A 19724-nucleotide genomic window follows, 5' to 3' on the forward strand; every position below is an offset into this window, starting at 1 on the left:
AATTATTTGCATATCTATGCACAAATTTATATTGGATTCAAAATGCTTGGATATTGAATTTTCACTGGCATGTCACCATGTTTGAACTGCAGGTTGTGCTGAAGATCATCAAACATTTCCAGGAGGAAGGTCAAGGCAATGAAGTGGTCCAAGGGGTTCTGCTGGGACTTGTGGTAGATGATCGCCTTGAAATTACCAACTGTTTCCCCTTCCCTCAACATACAGAGGAGGATGCTGACTTTGATGAAGGTATGCATGGGTGGTACCCTCTTTGAAAGAACAAATTCTGTTTCAAGCTGTGACTTATTGCATAGCTCTGTATTTGTGAATACCTTGCTTGGTGTCATGCAGTTCGTGTTCAAATGCCGGCTTGAATTGAAGTGTGTTGCGCAGAATAGGCTTCCAGTCGGTACATGAGGAAGTTTTCTGATTTCTCGAACACTGTATTTATATTGCCACTGAACTTGTGCTTGTACCATTTGATGGCAGTCATCATGTTCAGTTGTATAAGGGCTGTCCCTGACAGATTGCTGGCTGGAAACTAAAAATTCATTAGTAATTTTCAGAATTGAAAATTGGGGTTTGAAAAATTAATAGGCATTTAAATCTTGCCCCTCACATTGTGAATTAATTTCTATCCTGCTAACACAGGCCACTTTTCAGTTTTTCAGCAATCAAGAATTTGTAGTGCCACCATTTTGTCAATGTGTTTAGTTTGAAATAGCACTAAAAACAGCTAACTTGTGGGCTTATTTGTGACATACATCTGAAATTAAAATAAGGAAATGAATTTGATAGTGTCAGTTGCATTATCTGTCATACTTGTTGATTGTTGATTGATGTTTGTGAGGATAAGTAGCAAAGTTTACAGGGTCTGGCTGAATGGCTTTTGTTCGTCAATTGTGTTCCCTTGTGGTACAGTAACACAAAGCAATGGAGCAGCTAAGCCACACACAACAGTCATAGGGCACGTTTTTATCTGTGGCCCAGTGCACACTGAAATGCTGATTTCACCTGCGCAGCCAGGAACTTTTACATACAGAAGGAAAAATAAACAATTTTTTTTTGAGGCCACACTTGTGATCCTTCTTCCCTGTGCTGCAGGGATATTCAATAGAGCAGGCTTGTCCAACATCTGGCCCGCAAAGCCCCTCTGTGCGGCCACCGGAGCCAGTTTTCAAAATTCATTTCAAACAATGAAGAATGGAAGATTCTGCATGGAGCTGCTCCTCTAATCAGAGGCTGCTTCTCTCCCAGGTTTGCTGCTGATAGGCTCACTAGTAAGCAGCAAATGAGGGAAGGACACAGTCGCTGATTTGAGGAGCAGCGAGCACCGGTGTTGGTGATTGCGCTGAGGACTGCTGGGCCAAGGCTACCAAAGGGGTGTCGGGGCCCAGGCGGCGGCGAAGGGGTGTCAGGGCGCCTGAGCGGCGGTGGCAAAGGAGCGCCGGGGCCCGGGCAGCAGCAAAGGAGCCCCTGGATGTGATGTTTTGGCAGCCAGGGAGAGCGAAATCGCGTCGGGCCTGTGGAAGTGAAGTTTTGGCAGGCTTGGGGAGGAGATGGGTGGGTGGAGCGGAGTGAGGGCAAGAGCGCGTGTGCCCAGTGTATGTGCGCGCGCGCATCCAGTGTGGAGAGAGTGAGCGCATGCACATGGGGAATGCGTATGTGGAGAGTGAGAGGCGTGAGGCGGTGCCAATCTGCTTTATGCCCACTCTCGGGTTTCACTCACTCACCACCATACATCAACACGTACACGCGCACCCACTTACAGTGGGTGAGATTGAGCGAGTGAGTGCCCTGAGGTTGGGAGTAAGCCAGACACATGCACTCTGACCCTCTCACACTCTTGGTTATTTTTATTAATTATCTTTTTTAAATTAACAATTTATTGCTATGTCAGGTTCATTTGCTCAGCAACTGTTTCTTTCCTTAAAACCCAACGTTTTTTTTGAATTTCGGTTTATTGTTGTACCAAACCTTATCTTTCCGAAATTTGCTATTCGGCCCCTTAAGTAAGAAAAATATGTAAATGTGAATTTACATATGTAAATATGTAAAAGTCTGCAATAGAGGCTTGGAGAGGAGGTTCCCTGTCTCTTTGGGTGTTGGTGGGCATGGGATGGAGTGTGGAGTGTTGTGGCAGTGATGATATTAAAAAAGTTTCAACTTCAAAATAAAACCCTGTCCTAGTATTTTAATAAGTTAATAAGTTCTAAAAGAAGAATGAATTGCATTTCTATTGATTTGTCTTAGGACATCCCAGAGTGCACTTTGCACACAGTAAGTTCTCACAAACAGCAATGGGATAAATAACCAGTTAATTATTTTTGGTGGTGTTGGATGAGGGATAAATGTTGGCCAGGAGACTGGCAATCCTTAAAATATTTTTATGGCCACGTGGACAGGCACAGTTACTTAATGTCTCATTCGAAGACTAACTCTGACAATTCATAAATAAATTAGTACCACACTGAAATTTCAGCATTACTTTTGAAGTGGAGCTTCGACTTTGAGGTGTGAGTGCTCCTACTACATTTATTTACAAAGTGTGGATTTGATGAAGCTAGTGAACAGCAGGATGCTTAGCAAAAAATAGATAATATATGCACTTTTCAGAATGGAATACTGCAAGGAGTGGTTTTTATATTAAACTATTCTTAATTGAATTATTACATTTACTAATCAGATGTCCTTCTAAGTGAAGTTAGCATTGTGATTTTGCAGAATGAATTGGACCATCAGAGTTTAGCTCAAGTGATTTAATTGTGAATTATAATGTTTTCATTTAAATAATCCATGGTGGTTCATAGTTTATAGGGCTCTTGAACTTGGATTGTGTGTGGCCTGAACAATTATTTTATGCAGAATTGATTTGCTTTCAAATAAAATCTCATTGGAAAGGTCAGTGTGATCTGAAGTTCCTTTATTATAATCCAATATTGTTCATTTGGCATGTAACTGTTTTTCTGCAAACATTTCTAATGGTCCTTTTCGAAGTTTCCATCAGATTGACATTTTTTTGATAAAGCTGACCACAAATGAATATATTAAACAGAGTTTGTGAGAAAACATTATCCGAGTTATTTTATGTTTGGATACATTTTCAAGGTCATGTTTCTATTGCTAAACTTTGCATTGTTGTCATGTTAACTTTTGTCATTGAGCTCTAACTTTCTGCACCTCTTGTATAGCATCTTATTGAATGCCATTTTAAAATCCACTACATCTACTGGTTCCCTCTTATGTATCCTGCTAGTTACAACCTCAAAGAACTTTCTAATAGATTCCTCAAACACTATTTCCTGTTCATAAATCGCTATTGACTCTGCTTTATCATATTATTATTTTCTAAATGCCCTGTTGTCACATCTCCTGGAATAGTTTTTTCCCTACTACTTATGGCAGGCTAACTGGCATATAGTTCCCTGTTTTCTCTCTCCCTTCTTTCTTGTATAATGGGGTTACATTTGCTATTTTCCACTCCATGGTGACTAGAATCAAGGGAATTCTGGAAGATCAAAACCAATGAATCTGTCATCCTTTGGAGGTGCAGGAGGTTTGTGACAGCATTTCTGGATTTCTGTGTTTAACTGCACATGTGCAGACTCCAGAAGTTGTTAAAATTTATCCTATAATAGTGTGCACTGATTGTCTCACCATCATAATGGCAGCAAAATCTGGGCCATTGACTCAAAACAATTCTGAACACAGTGGAACACCACCACCCCCACCACCCTTTTCTCACTATAAATATTTCCTTATCCTGGCCTCTTTCTGGATGACTAAAATCTCTTCAATTTTACTAATTGTCAATATTTGCAATCTAATTTATCTACACATTTCATCTCCAATTTCCTGCCACTGTGGGAGATCTGTAAGATAACTTCCTGTAGTTCAACTGAACCCTCTATCCAGAAGGATTCTGTTGGATTACTTAATTCAACTCATTTCTTTGATCTTGTCTTTGAACATAGCTAAATTTTCCCTGTCTTTCCTATCTCTTCCGAAATTTTTACATCCAAGAATATTTAATTAGCAATACAACCTATCTGCAGGCATGTTTCAACAATTTTAATCAAAGACTCTAATTTTGTTTTTTGTAATCTGCACATTAATATATATTTTAATTTGAATTTTTTTGGGTTTGGCCAATTTTGCCTTTTTCAGCCAACCCACATACTTTTTCACAATTTTGTCTGTTTAACCTCTGTCAACTATTACATGGACACCTAAAGTTAATTAGGTATTAGGAGCAAAAATAAATTGTTTAAGCACAGATGAAAAAAAATCAGTTGTGCAAGAATGTGTATATATTTGAGAACATTTTCAACTGATGCAAAATTCTCCATTATAATTTACGGTTAGAATTCACTATAACTGATCACATCCTATTGATTTTTTTTGTTAAAGCTGTGGTGTTCCTTGACTGGAACTAACTTATTTATAAAAAGAAAGGGTCACTGCAGTTTTATGTAGAATCTCACATGTATGACCATTTGCTGGATTTAATACTTAAAATTCCAAACTGCCTTGTCAAGTTTCTGATGCATACCAACTGCTACACACAAAGGATCATTTATCAGCAGGCAAATTGGTTCTGCTGAATGTTTTCTAAAATTGAAATAAGGTAAACAAAATGCTGTGAAAGCCCACTTATGCAGCACTGAGGAGAACATGTTTAGGTTAGAAATTCCTTGATGATAATTGTTTCATAATTATAATTTTTTGTGCTGTTATATTAACCAGAAATAGGAAAATATATGTAAATGTAATTACATGTATGAAAGAAAAAAATTGAGTTTGATGCTAAGAAGTTGAGAAAGGGTCCAAACTAATAAATATATAGATTAACCAAGGGCACCAGAAATGTCATCAGTCATGATTGCAATTTTGTTGCATTTGTTCCTGAGACATAAACTATGTTGTCATAGCTTAAATTATTCGACTCGCATTGAAGAGCTGATGGTGGGCCTCTTATATGACCTGCTGCACTCCGTCTGTTGATGGTGATCTCTCATGGTGTTGAGCCAGGCCTTCCAGGATAATGATGAGAGATCTTGAAGGAATGGTTATATATGTCCCAATTCATTCAAGATAGTGCATGAGTTGGAGGGAAATGTGGGAGTAATGGTGTTGCTGCTCTTGTCGATCTCTCTGAAGTCACAGGGAAGAGATGTGCTACTGAAGTAAACTCCTGCTGGGCAATCTGTAGATTAGGTTTTCTCAGCCTGGGGGAGGGTTATGATTAGGTTTCAAGTGGGACTCTTTCAAGTGGCTTCTCTTAATGTCATCAGTCTAGCCCCAAATTGGCTTAGCTGTTAAGAACAGTTGACATCACAGTCAGTTTCTACAATAGTCATGTTATACCTGACCTCCCACCTCTGCCATGAGCTAGCAATTCATTTACAAAGTTCAACATTAAACCCAAACTGCTGGCATTATTTCTAACACACTTTTCACTGTTGAGATCTAATAATAAAATATTATTCTGTGACTGTGATACTTGATTTATTGCCATTCTCTCCCAGTGGCCCTCCCCAAATCTGTGCTTCTGGATGGTGTGAGCTAACTATTCTGCCTTAATTATCGGTGAACACAAGAATAGAAATTTTGAAAGAGCGAGGTCTCTGGTTATTGAAACTGAAGCTACGACCCTAGAGCTTGTAGCCGAATGAAATACCTTGATGGAAACTGTTTAGGTGAGAGACAGCAGGATGTCTCTGGAAGAGGAAAATAGGTGGCAGAAAAGAGCTTGCAGAATTGATCCCTCAAGAAAAACCTGCAAAAGCAGGATCAAAAATGGTCAGATAAACAAACAGGGCTGGAGAGTGTGGATGGGGAAAAATAGTGCCTATTCTGTTGGTAGAGCATACATGCGATTGTAGTTGCTATAAATCAACAGAAATGTGAAGGGGCAAGTGACAGAAACAGCTCAGGGAATCAGCCCCTTAGAAAAACATTGATCATACACTTCAACATAAAGGGTAAACTGGTCCAAGAGGAGGAACATGTGAATAATTGTTCCAAACCTGCAGTTGTGCTCAAAGGAGGTTAGGAATGTTGGTGGTGCCCTGGAGCTGGGTCTGCTTATAAGGGTCTCCTTAGTTAAGGAAGAATGTAAATGCATTGGAAGCAATTCAAGAAGGTTTGATAGACTAATACCTGGAATGGGCAGGTTGTCTTATCAGGAAAGGCTGAACAGGCTAGGCTTGTATCTGCTGGCATTTAGAAGAGTAAGAAGCGACTTGATTGAAACATATAAGATCCTGGGGGTCTTCACAAGGTGGATGTGGAAAGGATGCTTCCCCTTGTGGGAGAATCTAGAACTAGGAGTCACTATTTAAAAATAAGGGTTCACCCATTTAAGACAGAGATGAGAAAAAAATTTTCTCTGAGGGTCATGAGTCTTTGGAACTCTCTTTCTCAAATGACAGTGGAAGCAGAGCCTTTAAATATTTTTTAAAGCAGAGGTAGTAGTAGAGGGCAGTAGAGTGAGGGGGCTTGACACTGTTCTCTGTAGCAAAGAGATGGCTATGTTGCCTGCTTAGTGCCAGGGTTTAGTAATCTACTCAGGGATGGAGAAGAACTTGCAGTGGGATGGGATGGATCCAGCGATTGTGGTTCATGTAGATACCATGACATGGGGACAGGGGACTCTACATAGTCAGTATGAGAACTCAGCACCAAATTAAGAAGCCCAACCTCAAAGGTAATTTCTGGATTATTACCTGAGCCACCTGCAAATTAGCATAGGGCAAATACGATTAGAGAAATAAATGCATGACTCAAAGACTGGTGCGGGAGAAGTAGGTCCAGGATTGTGGGGCACTGGCACAGTATTGGGGAAAGTAGGATCTGTTGGGACGCTCTGCACCTGAACCGTGCTGGAGCTGGTGTCCCGGCAAGTCATATAACAGGGGAATTAGAGAGGGTTTAAACTGAATAGTTGGGGCAAGGGATCAAATTTGGGAAGATGGAGAGGTAACACAGTTTTCTGCTTCATCTGCATTTGAGACGTAAGGTGAAGAATGTTTTGATGTGACCCTTTTGGGTCATATGAGCTATTTTCTACTTGTGGTGCTCATGTGACTGCTGTTCCTGCCATCCTGAAAATGGAGATTTTCAGCCCAAAATGTAATCAAAGATTGATCAGAGATGGATAATTTTAGTTCAGAGGAATAGATTTCAAGATTTTGGCCAAGGAACAGAATTTGAAATTTACCAACACCTCATTGAGGTGCAAATTAATTATAATCTAATTCACTGGTTGACAGGCTCAAGGGGCTGAATGGTCAACTCCTGTTTCAATGACTGCTGGAGAAACATAGTGCCTCATTGCACCTGTACTAAGCCTTATTGTAACTGTGGTGTATGAAAAAAATGCAGTGCATGCAGATTATTCCCACTTGTAAATTGCCCGTTCTACTTAACAATAAGCAGCATTCATATTTGGAAATGTACTCTCTTAAGTAGTGCAAACTGCCATGTCCATTTATGCATTTTGTAACAATGTAAATGTTTTCCAGTATTTTTTGATTTGCTTTATTAATGCCACTTTATATGGTAAAATTGTTGATTTTGAGCGTTGTGAAAGTTCTTGATTTCAATTTCCTCTTGGCTTTTTAAAACCAGTAATTATTCACTCCTAAAATATCCCTCTTTCTTTTGCTAATGTCACTTGGTCTAATATATTGAATTGCATTGATGAAATTCACTAACTTGTTAGAAAAAAAATGCTCTGAAGTCATGCTACTTTTTAGAGAAACTCAAAGTGAAATCTTTTGCCTCAGTCCTGGTTATTTTATGTTGCTAAGAAATGGTTTGGTTTTTGAATCTATTTTGATAGTTATTTTTTTCCGAATGTTGTAGGGAAGTTGGACAGTTTCAGTGGGGAAACAGTATGAATGCCTGTCCTTTTTTGAAATTCGCAATGTGAATGCCCCTTTCCATGCTTTGCCATCAGTTTTTCTCTCATTGGTATCACTTACATTTGTATTGTTCCTGTGAGTAGGCAAGAACATACTCTATGATCAACACAGCTTGTTTTTGGCCCATTGAAATGAATTATTCAAGTACACTGAGTTTTGAGTTTGGACTCAAAGGCCTTAGTTAAAAGAGTGATTAATACCAAGCCCTGGATTTAAAATCTATGTCAATTATATGAATGACTTTCTGGATTCTTACAATTGACATAGATGTTAAATCCAGGGCTTGGTATTAATCACTCTTTTAACCAAGGCTTTTGAGTCCAAACTCAAAACTCAGTGTACTGGAATAATTCAATTCAATGGGCCAAAAGCAAACTGTGTTGATCATAGAAAATGTTCTTGCTCACTCACAGGAACAATGCAAAGTAAAATATACCAGTGAGAGAAGAACTGATGGCAAAGCATGGAAAGGGACATTCACATTCCAACAGCCGTGATTTTACATTTTGTGAATTTGGTCAAAGGTTTTAACAGAAAGGCGGCTCTGGCAACTCGAAGAGCTGATAAAATTTAAATGACGAAACTAAGGTGGCTAAGTTTAAACTTAATGCTATGTATGTAGGCAACTATTCCTACTGTGGTTGGGAGATGTTAATACTAGTTTAAAGATCTGTTTATCCATGGATAGAAGCAAGATATTTCAATGCAGAGCATACCTGGAAGGATGTGTTCAAGCCCACGTATTCACTTACAGCTGTCTACATAAGTGATAGAGTCATTATGGCATAGAACAAGGTCATTCAGCCCATTGAGTGCATGCTGGCTCTCTGTAGAGCAACCCAGACAGGTACCATTTTTCACTCTATCCCTATAACCCTGTATGTTTATTTCTCTCAAGTCATCATCCAATTTCCTTTTGAAAACATTGATTGTCTCTGCTTTCATCACCCTCTCAGGCAGCAAATTTCACTCATTGGCACTTGCTGTATAAAAGAGTACTTTCTCACATCCACTTGCATCTCTTGCCCAAAACTTTAAATAAGCACCCTCTGGTCCTTGTACTATCAGATAATAGGAACTTTGTCTAGATCATAATCTTGTACGCCTATTTCAAATCTCCCCTCAAACTCCTTTGCTGTAAGGAGAACAACCTCAGCTTCACTAACCTTACTTTGTAGCCAAAATTCCTCATCCCTGGAACCATTTTGGTAAATCTCCTCTGCAGTTTCTCAAGGACCCTCTCATCTTTCCGAAAGTGTTGTGACCAGAGCTGGGTGCAATACTCAAGCTGTGGCTTAATCAGTGCTTTATTAAAGTTCAGCATAACTTCTTTGTGTTTGTACTCAGTACCTTTATTTATGAAGCTCAAGACACCATAGGCCTTGGTAATTACTCTCTCAATATGTTCTGCCACCTTCAGAGATCTATGCACATGAACCTCCAGGTTCCTCTGACCCTGAACACTCTTGAGCGAGTTGGTGTAAATGGTTATTTATCAGTCTGGAGGATGATAAACGGTGGTATTCCACTGTTTTTTTGATGTTTATAATTGACTTGAATATTGGAGTATAGAGTAAAATTTCAGTATTTGCCAATGGTACCAAATGGGAGATGTGGCAAACAGAGTGAGAATGATGTGATGCATTTTGGCAGAAGGGATAGCTCAAACAATAACCAGGGACAAAAAACAACAAGCATCTGGAGATGAGTTGATATGAAGTTTAATTAAGAAAATTACAATCATCAGGGAAGTGGTATTGAGCAAATTGTTGAAACTGTGGGTTGAGAGGTTCCCAGGTCCTGATGGGCTTCAGCCTAGGGTCTTGAAAGAGGAGGCTAGGTAGATAGTTGATGATAAAATAAGTTGATGATGAAGAACTAGCATGGATTTGTGAAAGGCGGGTATTGTTTAATTAACCGTGACTCGCTGCTTTCTAACCTTAAGCCAATTTTTTTATCCAAGCTGACGCTGACCCTCCTATTCCATAAGCTTGATTAATGTTTTGGAAATCTTATCCACCACTGGTGTTAAACTAACTGACCTGTAGTTGCTAGGACTCTTTCTTGAATACGGGTATCACATGGGCCACTTGGTAATCCTCTGGTACCTCCATATCTAGGTAAGATTGGAAAATTATGGCAAGCCCTTTCGCTCTCTCCAGTCCCCTTGATTTGGCAACCTGGGATGCAAGCCATCTGGACATAAGAACATACGAATTAGCAGCAGGAGTAGGCCACCCAGCCCCTTGAGCCTGCTCTGTCATTTAAGATCATGGCTGATCTGATTGTAACGTTTCACCCCCTTGCTTATCAAGAATCTATCTATCCCTACCTTAAAAATATTCAAAGACCCTGCTTCCATCACCTTTGGAGGAAGAGAGTTCTAAAGACTCACAACCCCTTATTTTTAAACAGTGACCCTTAGTTCTAGATGTCCCCACTAGAGGAAACATCCTCTTCAATCGACCTTATCAAAACCCCTCAGGATCTTAAAAGGTTTCAATCAAGTCTCCTCTTACTCTTCGAAACTCCAGCAGGTACAAGCCTAGCCTCATAAGGCAACCTGCCCGTTCCTGTTATTAGTTCAGTAAACCTTCTCTGGACTGCTTCCAGTGCATTTACATCCTTCCTTAAATAAGAAGACCAATAATGTACACAGGACTCCATATGTGGTCTTAACCAATGCCCCATATAACTGGAGCATAACCTCCCTACTTTTGTAATCAATTCCCCTTGCAATAAATGGTAACATTCTATTAGCTTTCCTAATTACTTGCTGTATCTGGATATTAACCTTTTGCACTAGGACATCTTGATTCCTCTGCATCTCAAAGCTCTGCAATCTCTCACCATTTATATAATGTTTCCTTTTTTTATTCTTCCTGCCAAAATGGACAATTTCACATTTTACCCCATTTGCCAGATCTTTGCCCACTCACTTAACCTATCTATGTCCCTTTGTAGCCTCCTTATGTCATCTTCACATCTTACTTTACCACCTATCTTTAGGTCATCAGCAAATTTAGCAACCATGCCTTTGGTCTCTTCATCAAAGTCATTTTTGTTAAAAGTTGAGGCATCAGCACGGATCCCTGTGGCACATTACCCATGACATCTTGTCAACTAGAAAAAGACCCTTTTATGCCTGCCCTGTTTCCTGCTAGCCATCTAATCTTCTTTCCATGCCAGTATGCTACACCCTACACTAGGAGCTTTTATTTTCTATAATAACCTTTGATGTGGCGCCTTATCAAATGCCTTCTGGAAATGTAAATACAGTCCATCCCCTTTATCCACAGCACATGTGACTCCTTCAAATAACTCAATAAACTGGTTAAACATGATTTCCCTTTCATAAAACCAGGTTGACTGCCTTGATTACCTTGAATTTTTCCAAGTGCCCTGCTATAGCTTCTTTAATAATAGTTTCCAACATGTTCCCTAACACAGATGTTAAGCTAACTGGCCTGTAGTTCCTTGCTTCTGGTCTCCCTCCCTTTTTGAATAAAGGAGTTATGTTCGCTATTTTCCAATCTAATGGAACCTTCCCCGAATCTAGGGAATTTTGGAAAATTAAAACCAACACATCAACTATCTCCCTAGCCTCCTCTTTCAAGACCCTAGGCTGAAGCCATAAGACATAGGAGCAGAAATTAGACCATTTGGCCCATCAAGTCTGCTCCGCCATTCAATCACGGATGATAAGTTTCTCAACCCCATTCTCCTGCCTTCTCCCCGTAACCTTTGATCCCCTTACTAATCTAGAGCCTATCTATCTCAGTTTTAAATACACTCAATGACCTGGCCTCCACAGCCTTCTGTGGCAATGAATTCCATAGATTCACCACTCTCTGGCTAAAGAAGTTTCTCCTCATCTCTGTTCTAAAAGGTCTTCCTTTTACTCTGAGGCTGTGCCCTCGGGTCATAGTCTCTCCTACTAATGGAAACATCTTCCCCACGTCCACTCTATCCAGGCCTTTCAGTATTCTGTAAGTTTCATTCAGATCCTCCCTCATCCTTCTAAATTCCATCGAGTGTAGACCCAGAGTCCTCAAACATTCCTCATATGTTAAGCCTTTCATTCCTGGGCTCATTCTCCTGAACCTCCCCTGGACCCTCTCCAGGGCCAGCGCATCCTTTCTGAGATACGGGGCCCAAAATTACTCACAATATTCTAAATGTGGTCCGACCAGAGCCTTATAAAGCCTCAGCAGCACATCCCTGCTTTTATATTCTAGTCCTCTCGAAATAAATGCCAAGATTGCATTTGCCTTCCTAACCACTGACTCAGCTTGCAAGTTAACCTTAAGAGAATCCTGGACTAGGACTCCCAACTCCCTTTGTACTCTAGACTTCTGAATTCTGTCCCCATTTAGAAAATAGTCTATTCCTCTATTCTTCCTACCAAAGTGCATGACCTCACACTTCCCCACGTTGAATTCCATCTGCCACTTCTTTGCCCATTAACCTGTCCAAATCCTCCTGCAGCCTCCGCGCCTTCTCAGTACTACCTGTCCCTCCAACTATCTTTGTATCATCTGCAAAGCTAGCCAGGATGCCCTCAGTTCCTTCATCTAGATCATTACTGTATAAAGTGAAAAGTTGTGGTCCCAACACTGACCCCTGCGGAACTCCACTAGTCACCGGCCGCCATCCTGAGAAGGACCCCCTTATCCCCACTCTCTGCCTCCTGCCAGACAGCCAATCTTCTATCCATGCTAGTACCTTGCTTCTAACACCATGGGCTCTTATCTTACTGAGCAGCCTCCTGTGCGGCACCTTGTCAAAGTCCTTCTGGAAGTCCAAGTAGATAACATCCATTGGCTCTCCTTTGTCTAAACTACTCGTTACCTCCTCAAAGAATTGTAACAGATTTGTCAGGCATGACCTCCCCTTGATGAAACCATGCTGACTTTGCCCGATTTTACCACGCACTTCCAAGTATTCTGAAATCTCATCCTTAATAATGGATTCTAAAATCTTACCAACGACCGAGGTCAGGCTAATCGGCCTGTAATTTCCCGTCTTTTGCCTCACTCCCTTCTTAAACAGGGGGGTTACATTAGCGATTTTCCAGTCCTCTGGGAACCTCCCTGACTCCAGTGATTCCTGAAAGATCGCCATTAACGTCTCCACTATCTCTTCAGCTATCTCCTTCAGAACTCTGGGGCGTAATCCATCTGGTCCAGATGATTTATCTACCTTCAGACCTTTCAGTTTTCCTAGTACCTTCTCCTTGGTAATGGCCACCATACTCACCTCTGCCCCCCGACTCTCTTGAACTTTGGGGATGTCACTTGTGTCTTCCACTGTGAAGAATGACGCAAAGTATCTATTCAGTTCCTCCGCCATTTCTTTGTTCCTCACTACTACTTCTCTAGAACAAAAACAGAATTACCTGGAAAAACTCAGCAGGTCTGGCAGCATCGGCAGAGAAGAAAAGAGTTGACGTTTTGAGTCCTCATGACCCTTCGACAGAACCAGTGTCGTTTTCCAGCGGCCCAATGTCCACTTTTGCCTCTCTTACCCTTTATATATCTAAAAAAATTCTTGCAATCTTCTTTTATATTACTGGCTAGTTTACCCTCATATTTAATCTTCTCCCTCCTTATTTCTTTTCAGGATCTGGAAACCTCTCAGCCCACAGTTCCAATAATTTACTCAATACCACTTCCCTGGTGATTGTAATTTTCTTGATTTCCTTCCTTCCTTCCTCCCTCCCTCCCATTTCCTGATTTACAGCTATTTCCAGGATGTTACTTGTATCCTCCATACTGAAGATCGATGTAAAATACCTGTTCCATTCATCCCCCATCTCCTTATTTTCTATTATTAATTTGCCAGACTCACCTTCTATAGGACCAGTGCTCACTTTGTTAACTCTTTTTTCTTTTTTTAAATATCTAAAGAAACTTTCACTATCTGTCTTTATAGCTAGCTTTCTCTCGTACTCTAATTTTTCCTTCCTTATCAATCTTTTAGTCATTCTTTGCTGTTTTTTATATTCTGCCCAATCTTCTGACCTTCCACCTATCTTTGCACAATTCTATGCTTTTTCTTTAAGCTTGACATCATTTTTAACTTTCTTAGTTAACTATGGATGGTGGGTTCCCACCTTGGAATTTTTCTTTATCACTGGAATGTGTCTTTTCTGTGTATTCTAAAATACCCCTTAAATGTCTGCCACTGCATCTCGATGGACCTGTTCCTTAACTTAATTTGCCAGTTCACTTTCGCTAGCTCTGCTTTCATTCCCTCCTGAGTAAATATTGTTAGAAAGTGCTCATTAAGCACTCTAGCCTTGCCCTGCACTTCTAATCATACACCAGAGCTTGGCTTAAATAGCCAAGTGGTTATGGTACTGGGTTTGTAATCCTAAGATCAAGAGTTCAAATCTCACACTGGCAAACTATGAAACAATGTAATTTCATCTGAAAAACAGATAGAAATGTGTTTGTACTCAAAAGAGTTACACAACATCTGTTACATCATCAAAATATCAATCAAGAGTTCAAATCTCACAATGGCAAACTATGAAACAATGTAACTCTTTCTAATCATACACCATCCTATTGTCCTGAATAGGACCCAATAGGGCTAATCTAAAGCTTAAGATACAATGATCAGTCTTACACAGCTGTTCCCAACATACATTTGGCCTACCTCCTTTCCCTTTGCCATAGCTATCCCAACTTCACTTATGGCCTTGGGAATATTATGCATAAGTTTTGTGAGGTTTTTTTATTTAAAATGTTGGAAAATTTGAGTGTATTTTCTCAAGCTATAGAAATGGTGCAATATTAATTGGCCTTTCTTTGATGATGGTGGTGAAAGAAATAATTAGGTCCTCAAATCTTTCAAGGAATGGTGCTGTGAATAAATATGGGTGTAGAAGAAAGCAATCACTTCAGCTGAAATGGAAGAAATACAAATAGGAAGTTCCCAGTTGTTTGCTGTTCGCGATGGGCAAGGTACAGGCCATACCCAAACAGCCTGTGCTTGCAAAACTCAAAACGCAGTATCCAACATTAGATGTGATTCTGCAATTGTTAAATAAATAAATGGCATTTGCTAAATAATCCTCAGTGTGCTAAAAATTACACTGATAGCCAATTTAAGATTGTCAGTCAGGCACGCAATGTGGTGCATTTGCATGTGCTGGAAGCTACATACATTAATACACAGGGCCCTGTCCTTTGCAGACAGAAAGAACATGTATACAAATTGTATCTGTTTCAACTAAACAAAATAAGTGATACCATGCCTTGGTTCATTCCTTTGCGCAATGCCTTGACCAATCAGAGTCGAGCTGCCTGGTTTAAATTTCAAACATTGCTTGGCAGTTAATCATCAGTCACCATTAATAGGTGCATTCTCCATGGCAACACCTCTACCAGAGTCCACTTGCCAACCAATCAGCACGCTCTTCTGATACAGTATAAAGTTGTTCCTCCCCCTGACATTGGTATTCTTGTCATCCTGGTGAGTGCAAGATGAAAAGCTTTGACAAAATGTCTTTTTTCAGGAAAATGTTTTTGACTTTTCGTTCATCTGTTGTTTTGTCTCCCAATGACCTATTTGTACCCTTGTTTCCAACATGTTCCTAAAGTAGACAAAATTCTTGATGTCCAGAACCAGTGTGATTTTACTAGTTCCATATTGGTAACAAAACCTAATTCTTGGAGATGCTGTCCCACTGGAAAACTTAACAGAAATGGGATGTGAATGTTATTAGCAAGGCTAGCATCCCTGATTGCCCTTAAGAAGGCATTGGTAAGTTTTCTTCTTGAACCGCTGACTCCATCTGGGGCAGGAGCACCCCCAATGTTGTCAGGAAGGGAGTTACAGGTTTTTGACTAAGCAACAGTGAATGGTGTTATAGTTCGAAGTCAGGATGGTGTGTGGCTTGAAAGGAACTTGCAGCTGGTGGTGTTCCCATCGATCTGCTGCCCCTCTCTCTCTAGGTAGTAGAGGTCATGGATTTGGTAGGTGCTGTCTAATGAGTCTTGGTGAATTGCTGCAGTGCTTCTTGTATATGGTACACACTGCTGCCACTGTGTGGTGATGGTGGATGGAGTGAAAATTTAAGGTGGTGAATGGGATGCTGATTAAGTGGACTGTTTTGACCCGGATGGTGTCATGCTTTTTGAGTTTTGTTGGAGCTGCACTCATCCGGGTGAGTGGAAAGTATTCCTTGTAGATGGTAGACAGGCTGTAGGGAGTCCGAGGGTGAGTTACTTGCCACAAAATTCCCACCCTCTGACCCGCTCTTGTAGCCCAAGTATTTATACGTCTGATTTAGTTAAATTTCTGGTCAGTGGTAACCCTCAGGATGTTGATGGGGTTCAATGATGGTAGTGTCATTGAATGTTATGGGGAGATGGTTAGGTTCTCTCTTGTTGGAGATGGTCATTGCCTGGCACTTATGAGCACGAATATTACTTGGCATTTATCGCTCCAAGCCTGAATATTGTCCAGTTCTTGTGACCAATGGACACAAACTGCTTAATTGTATTAGGAGTCGTGGATGGTACTAAACACTGTGCAATCATCATCGAACATTCCCTTCTCTGTCTTTATGATGGTGGGGGAAGGCCATTGATGAGGTTGCTGAGGATAATTGGGCCTAGAACACTGCCCAGTCAAACTCCTGCAGCAATGTCCTGAGGCTCAGATTTCTGGCTTCCAACAGCCACAACCACCTTCTTTTGTGCTGGGTATGATTTCTCCAGCAAATGGAAAGTTTTCCCCTGATTCTCATTGGCTTCAATTTTACCAGGGCCCCTTGTTGCCACACTTAGTCACATGCTGCCTTGATGTCAAGGGAGTCATTCTCACCTCCCCAGATAATAGCTACAGTCTTTGATCATTTAATTGTTCAACGTAGGATTAGTGGTTTAGTTGTTGAGCATGTCCTTTGCAACATTTCTGAAAAGCCACTTGAAAACCAAGAATTTGCAACATTTTCTACAATGTGTGAAATCTACGCAGTGAAACCCCTTCTATTTGGAAGCTTGCTTATTTCCTTAAATCCTCGCTCACTTATATTGCTCATTTAAAGTTTTCTTTAAAGTCATACTGCTTTAAATATATTTGATCTAGAAGTAAAATCTGATGCTTTGTGTCTTCTCTCTTTGTTCCCTTTGTGGGATTGCCGTATTGACAGATGCCACATTTTAATGTAATGTATCCACTTAAATGTTATTATTTAATTGCAGTAAAACTGTGATGAGTCAAACTCTGATGACACAAAATTGGGATTATGTCGAAGTCGTCAACTATTCCTGCCAGTAAAATAGCAAATCCCATAGAACGATGCCCATGATAAACTGAAGTTCTGCCCTGGTAACTCCAGATTAGCTGACCATGTCTAAACTTGTCATGTGACTGCCAACCAGTCTGAGCAGAGTTAGATCACACAACAATGCAAAAATGTGGAGTGCTGGGCAAGCCATCATTTGACATCAAGATCTCCCTGTGAAAGAAAGTGTGCAAAGCCTGCAAGTATGGCTAAACCTGTGAGAAAGTTAAAAGTGTTGTTGTCGATCAGAGTGAAGGTAAAGTTGATACAGCAGGTGTTAAACCATGGTGCGAAGCGTAAAGCGGACATCAAAACAATGAAAACATGTTTGACTATATTGACGACATGGTGGACTGTACCTCGCACGTGCGAAGACAGCATGCTAAGTAGAAAAAAATTACTATGTCTTTCCAGAGCTAACTCCTGACATTTTTTCAGTGCAAAGCTCCAGCCTTTTTTTCACAAGGTCAGGCTAGACTCTTTCACACATTTACTGCTTTACTGTGTTTTCATTTGGCATTTGAATCTGGTGTTTTTGACATAGACAGATCGTGTTTCTTGGCATATCGGGTTACACAGAGATGTGCTCATGTGGGAATGGGGCTTCCTCTGTTATCATACACCTCTGCTTAACACAAATTTGTGGGCAGATCCTCTGGGATTTGACTCATTGCAATTTTTCTGTAGCAATAATCTGCTAGTAACAATGTAGACTCAATTGCATTGATAATCCCACAGACTTTGCTCCAAGATTGATGCAATTGTGTTTGATAATATTTCAATATATTATACTGTGTTAAATTGGTTTATTGCACAATAAGGAATTGATATAAAATGTTAGTGTGGTGGGAAGTGGGAAGTTACATGGAGGCATGAATTTGAGTGATTCTATACAGTAGAAAAAGAATTATCAGTGAAATGAAATCCAGTTGGTTTGGAAGTATTGTAGTAAAATAATATTTGGATGCATTCTTTATCTGATGGTAAAGAAGAATGTACTTAGATATGATTCCCATTTTGTTACTTGTAAATTGAATGTGGTTCTTTCGAATGTTGAACATAGCCAGTGAATAAAAACTTGCATTCTCAAACAAAAACATATTACTGATTTGAGCTTAACCCTTCTTCAGTGTTAACTACATAGCTGTTGTATTAACAGAGAAGACCACAGGAGGTCCCTACATACTGCAAAATTAATGTCACAGATATCCAAAGACCCTTCTTCAAAGCTTTTATTTAGTTATGTAATTGGAAATGCTAATTTTTTAAGACAAAATTGTATTTTCGATCATTGGGTAAATGAAATCAGGCAGTGTTCATTTTGTCTTGTGTAAGTGACGATCTCTGAATAACCCCAAAATTGGCCCCTACTTCTGGTTGGACACAGCCCTAATTGGTATGTGACCCAAAGCCGGCCTGCAGCCCAGGTCAAATCCTTCTCTAGCTACAACATGTACCACCTATGACTAGAAAAGTAGACTGATGCCTTAGTTGAACTCCTTCCTAACCTCATCAGCCCTCTTCTGCCTCTTCACATCCACATGCACACGCACATGCACACCCGGTCCACTGTGAAATACAGAGGTGCGAGAAAAACAAGGGGTAAGCCATTGCAAAGTAAAAGATGAAAATAGGAAGGAAAAGTTGGGGTGGAGCAGAATATGATAGGGAACAAATGCAGAACAACAACAGATCTAGAGAGAAGAACAGATGAGAACAGAGTGGTAAAACCTCAGGGGCGATGATGAAAAGCAGAGCAGCACAGAACAACACAAAGGAAAAGCACTCCAAGACAGAAACATGAGGGAAGGAGTAAATACACAGATGCTCCCTACAGTATGAAGTTGACAGTGACATAAGGGAAAGAGAGAACTAATTCCAACTCATTGAGCTTTGCCGCAAGAGACTGCTGGCAAGGTATATGTGTGTTGGATATTATTGTTCATTAGTATTCAAACTTCCAGTGATGAGAAAAATCATTATTTGTTGCTGTAGATTTCATTGTACATTCATGACATGGATGTGCCAACTGCTTATCCATGGCAACTACTGCTGTCAAATAAAATAACGTCTCCTATCTTCATAATTAACTGAAAACAATTTTGAAAAAGGATTTTATGGACTGATTTCAAGGCAGTTACATAGCTGGAGACTCATTTAATTAATAGACTGTTTTGAACTTAACCTTATGACTTAATAGCCACTGAACAAGTCAACAAGATGTTTTCTGTGCATCCAAATATTCTATTGATACCTAATCCATAATTTCCCATTCTCTGAAAAGTATTTTACTGCTACTGCTAACATTCAATAAATCTTAAATAAAAACTAGAAAATGTTCAATAATATTCAGTTCTGGTAGCTTCTGTGGAGAGGGAATCAGAGCTAATGTTTCAGGTAGTGACCTCTTGTCAGAACTGTTCTGACAGATTTAATGTTTTAATGAAAAGAAACCCAGTTTAAGTCTTCAACAATGGGAGCTATGGCCAAATGGA

At 40.1% G+C, this 19724-nt stretch overlaps 1 protein-coding gene across 1 annotated transcript in view; it reads left to right on the forward strand.

Annotated features, from left to right (window-relative positions):
* The window catches only part of eif3hb (eukaryotic translation initiation factor 3, subunit H, b), a 163904-nt gene that overhangs the window by 30340 nt on the left and 113840 nt on the right, over nucleotides 1-19724 (forward strand). The window contains exon 2 of the mRNA XM_041189488.1: nucleotides 93-249. Coding sequence (XP_041045422.1) covers nucleotides 93-249 — 157 coding nt within the window. The remainder of the gene's footprint in view (nucleotides 1-92; nucleotides 250-19724) is intronic.

The sequence above is a fragment of the Carcharodon carcharias genome, chromosome 6, assembly GCF_017639515.1.
Source record: "Carcharodon carcharias isolate sCarCar2 chromosome 6, sCarCar2.pri, whole genome shotgun sequence".
NCBI classification, from domain to species: domain Eukaryota; kingdom Metazoa; phylum Chordata; class Chondrichthyes; order Lamniformes; family Lamnidae; genus Carcharodon; species Carcharodon carcharias.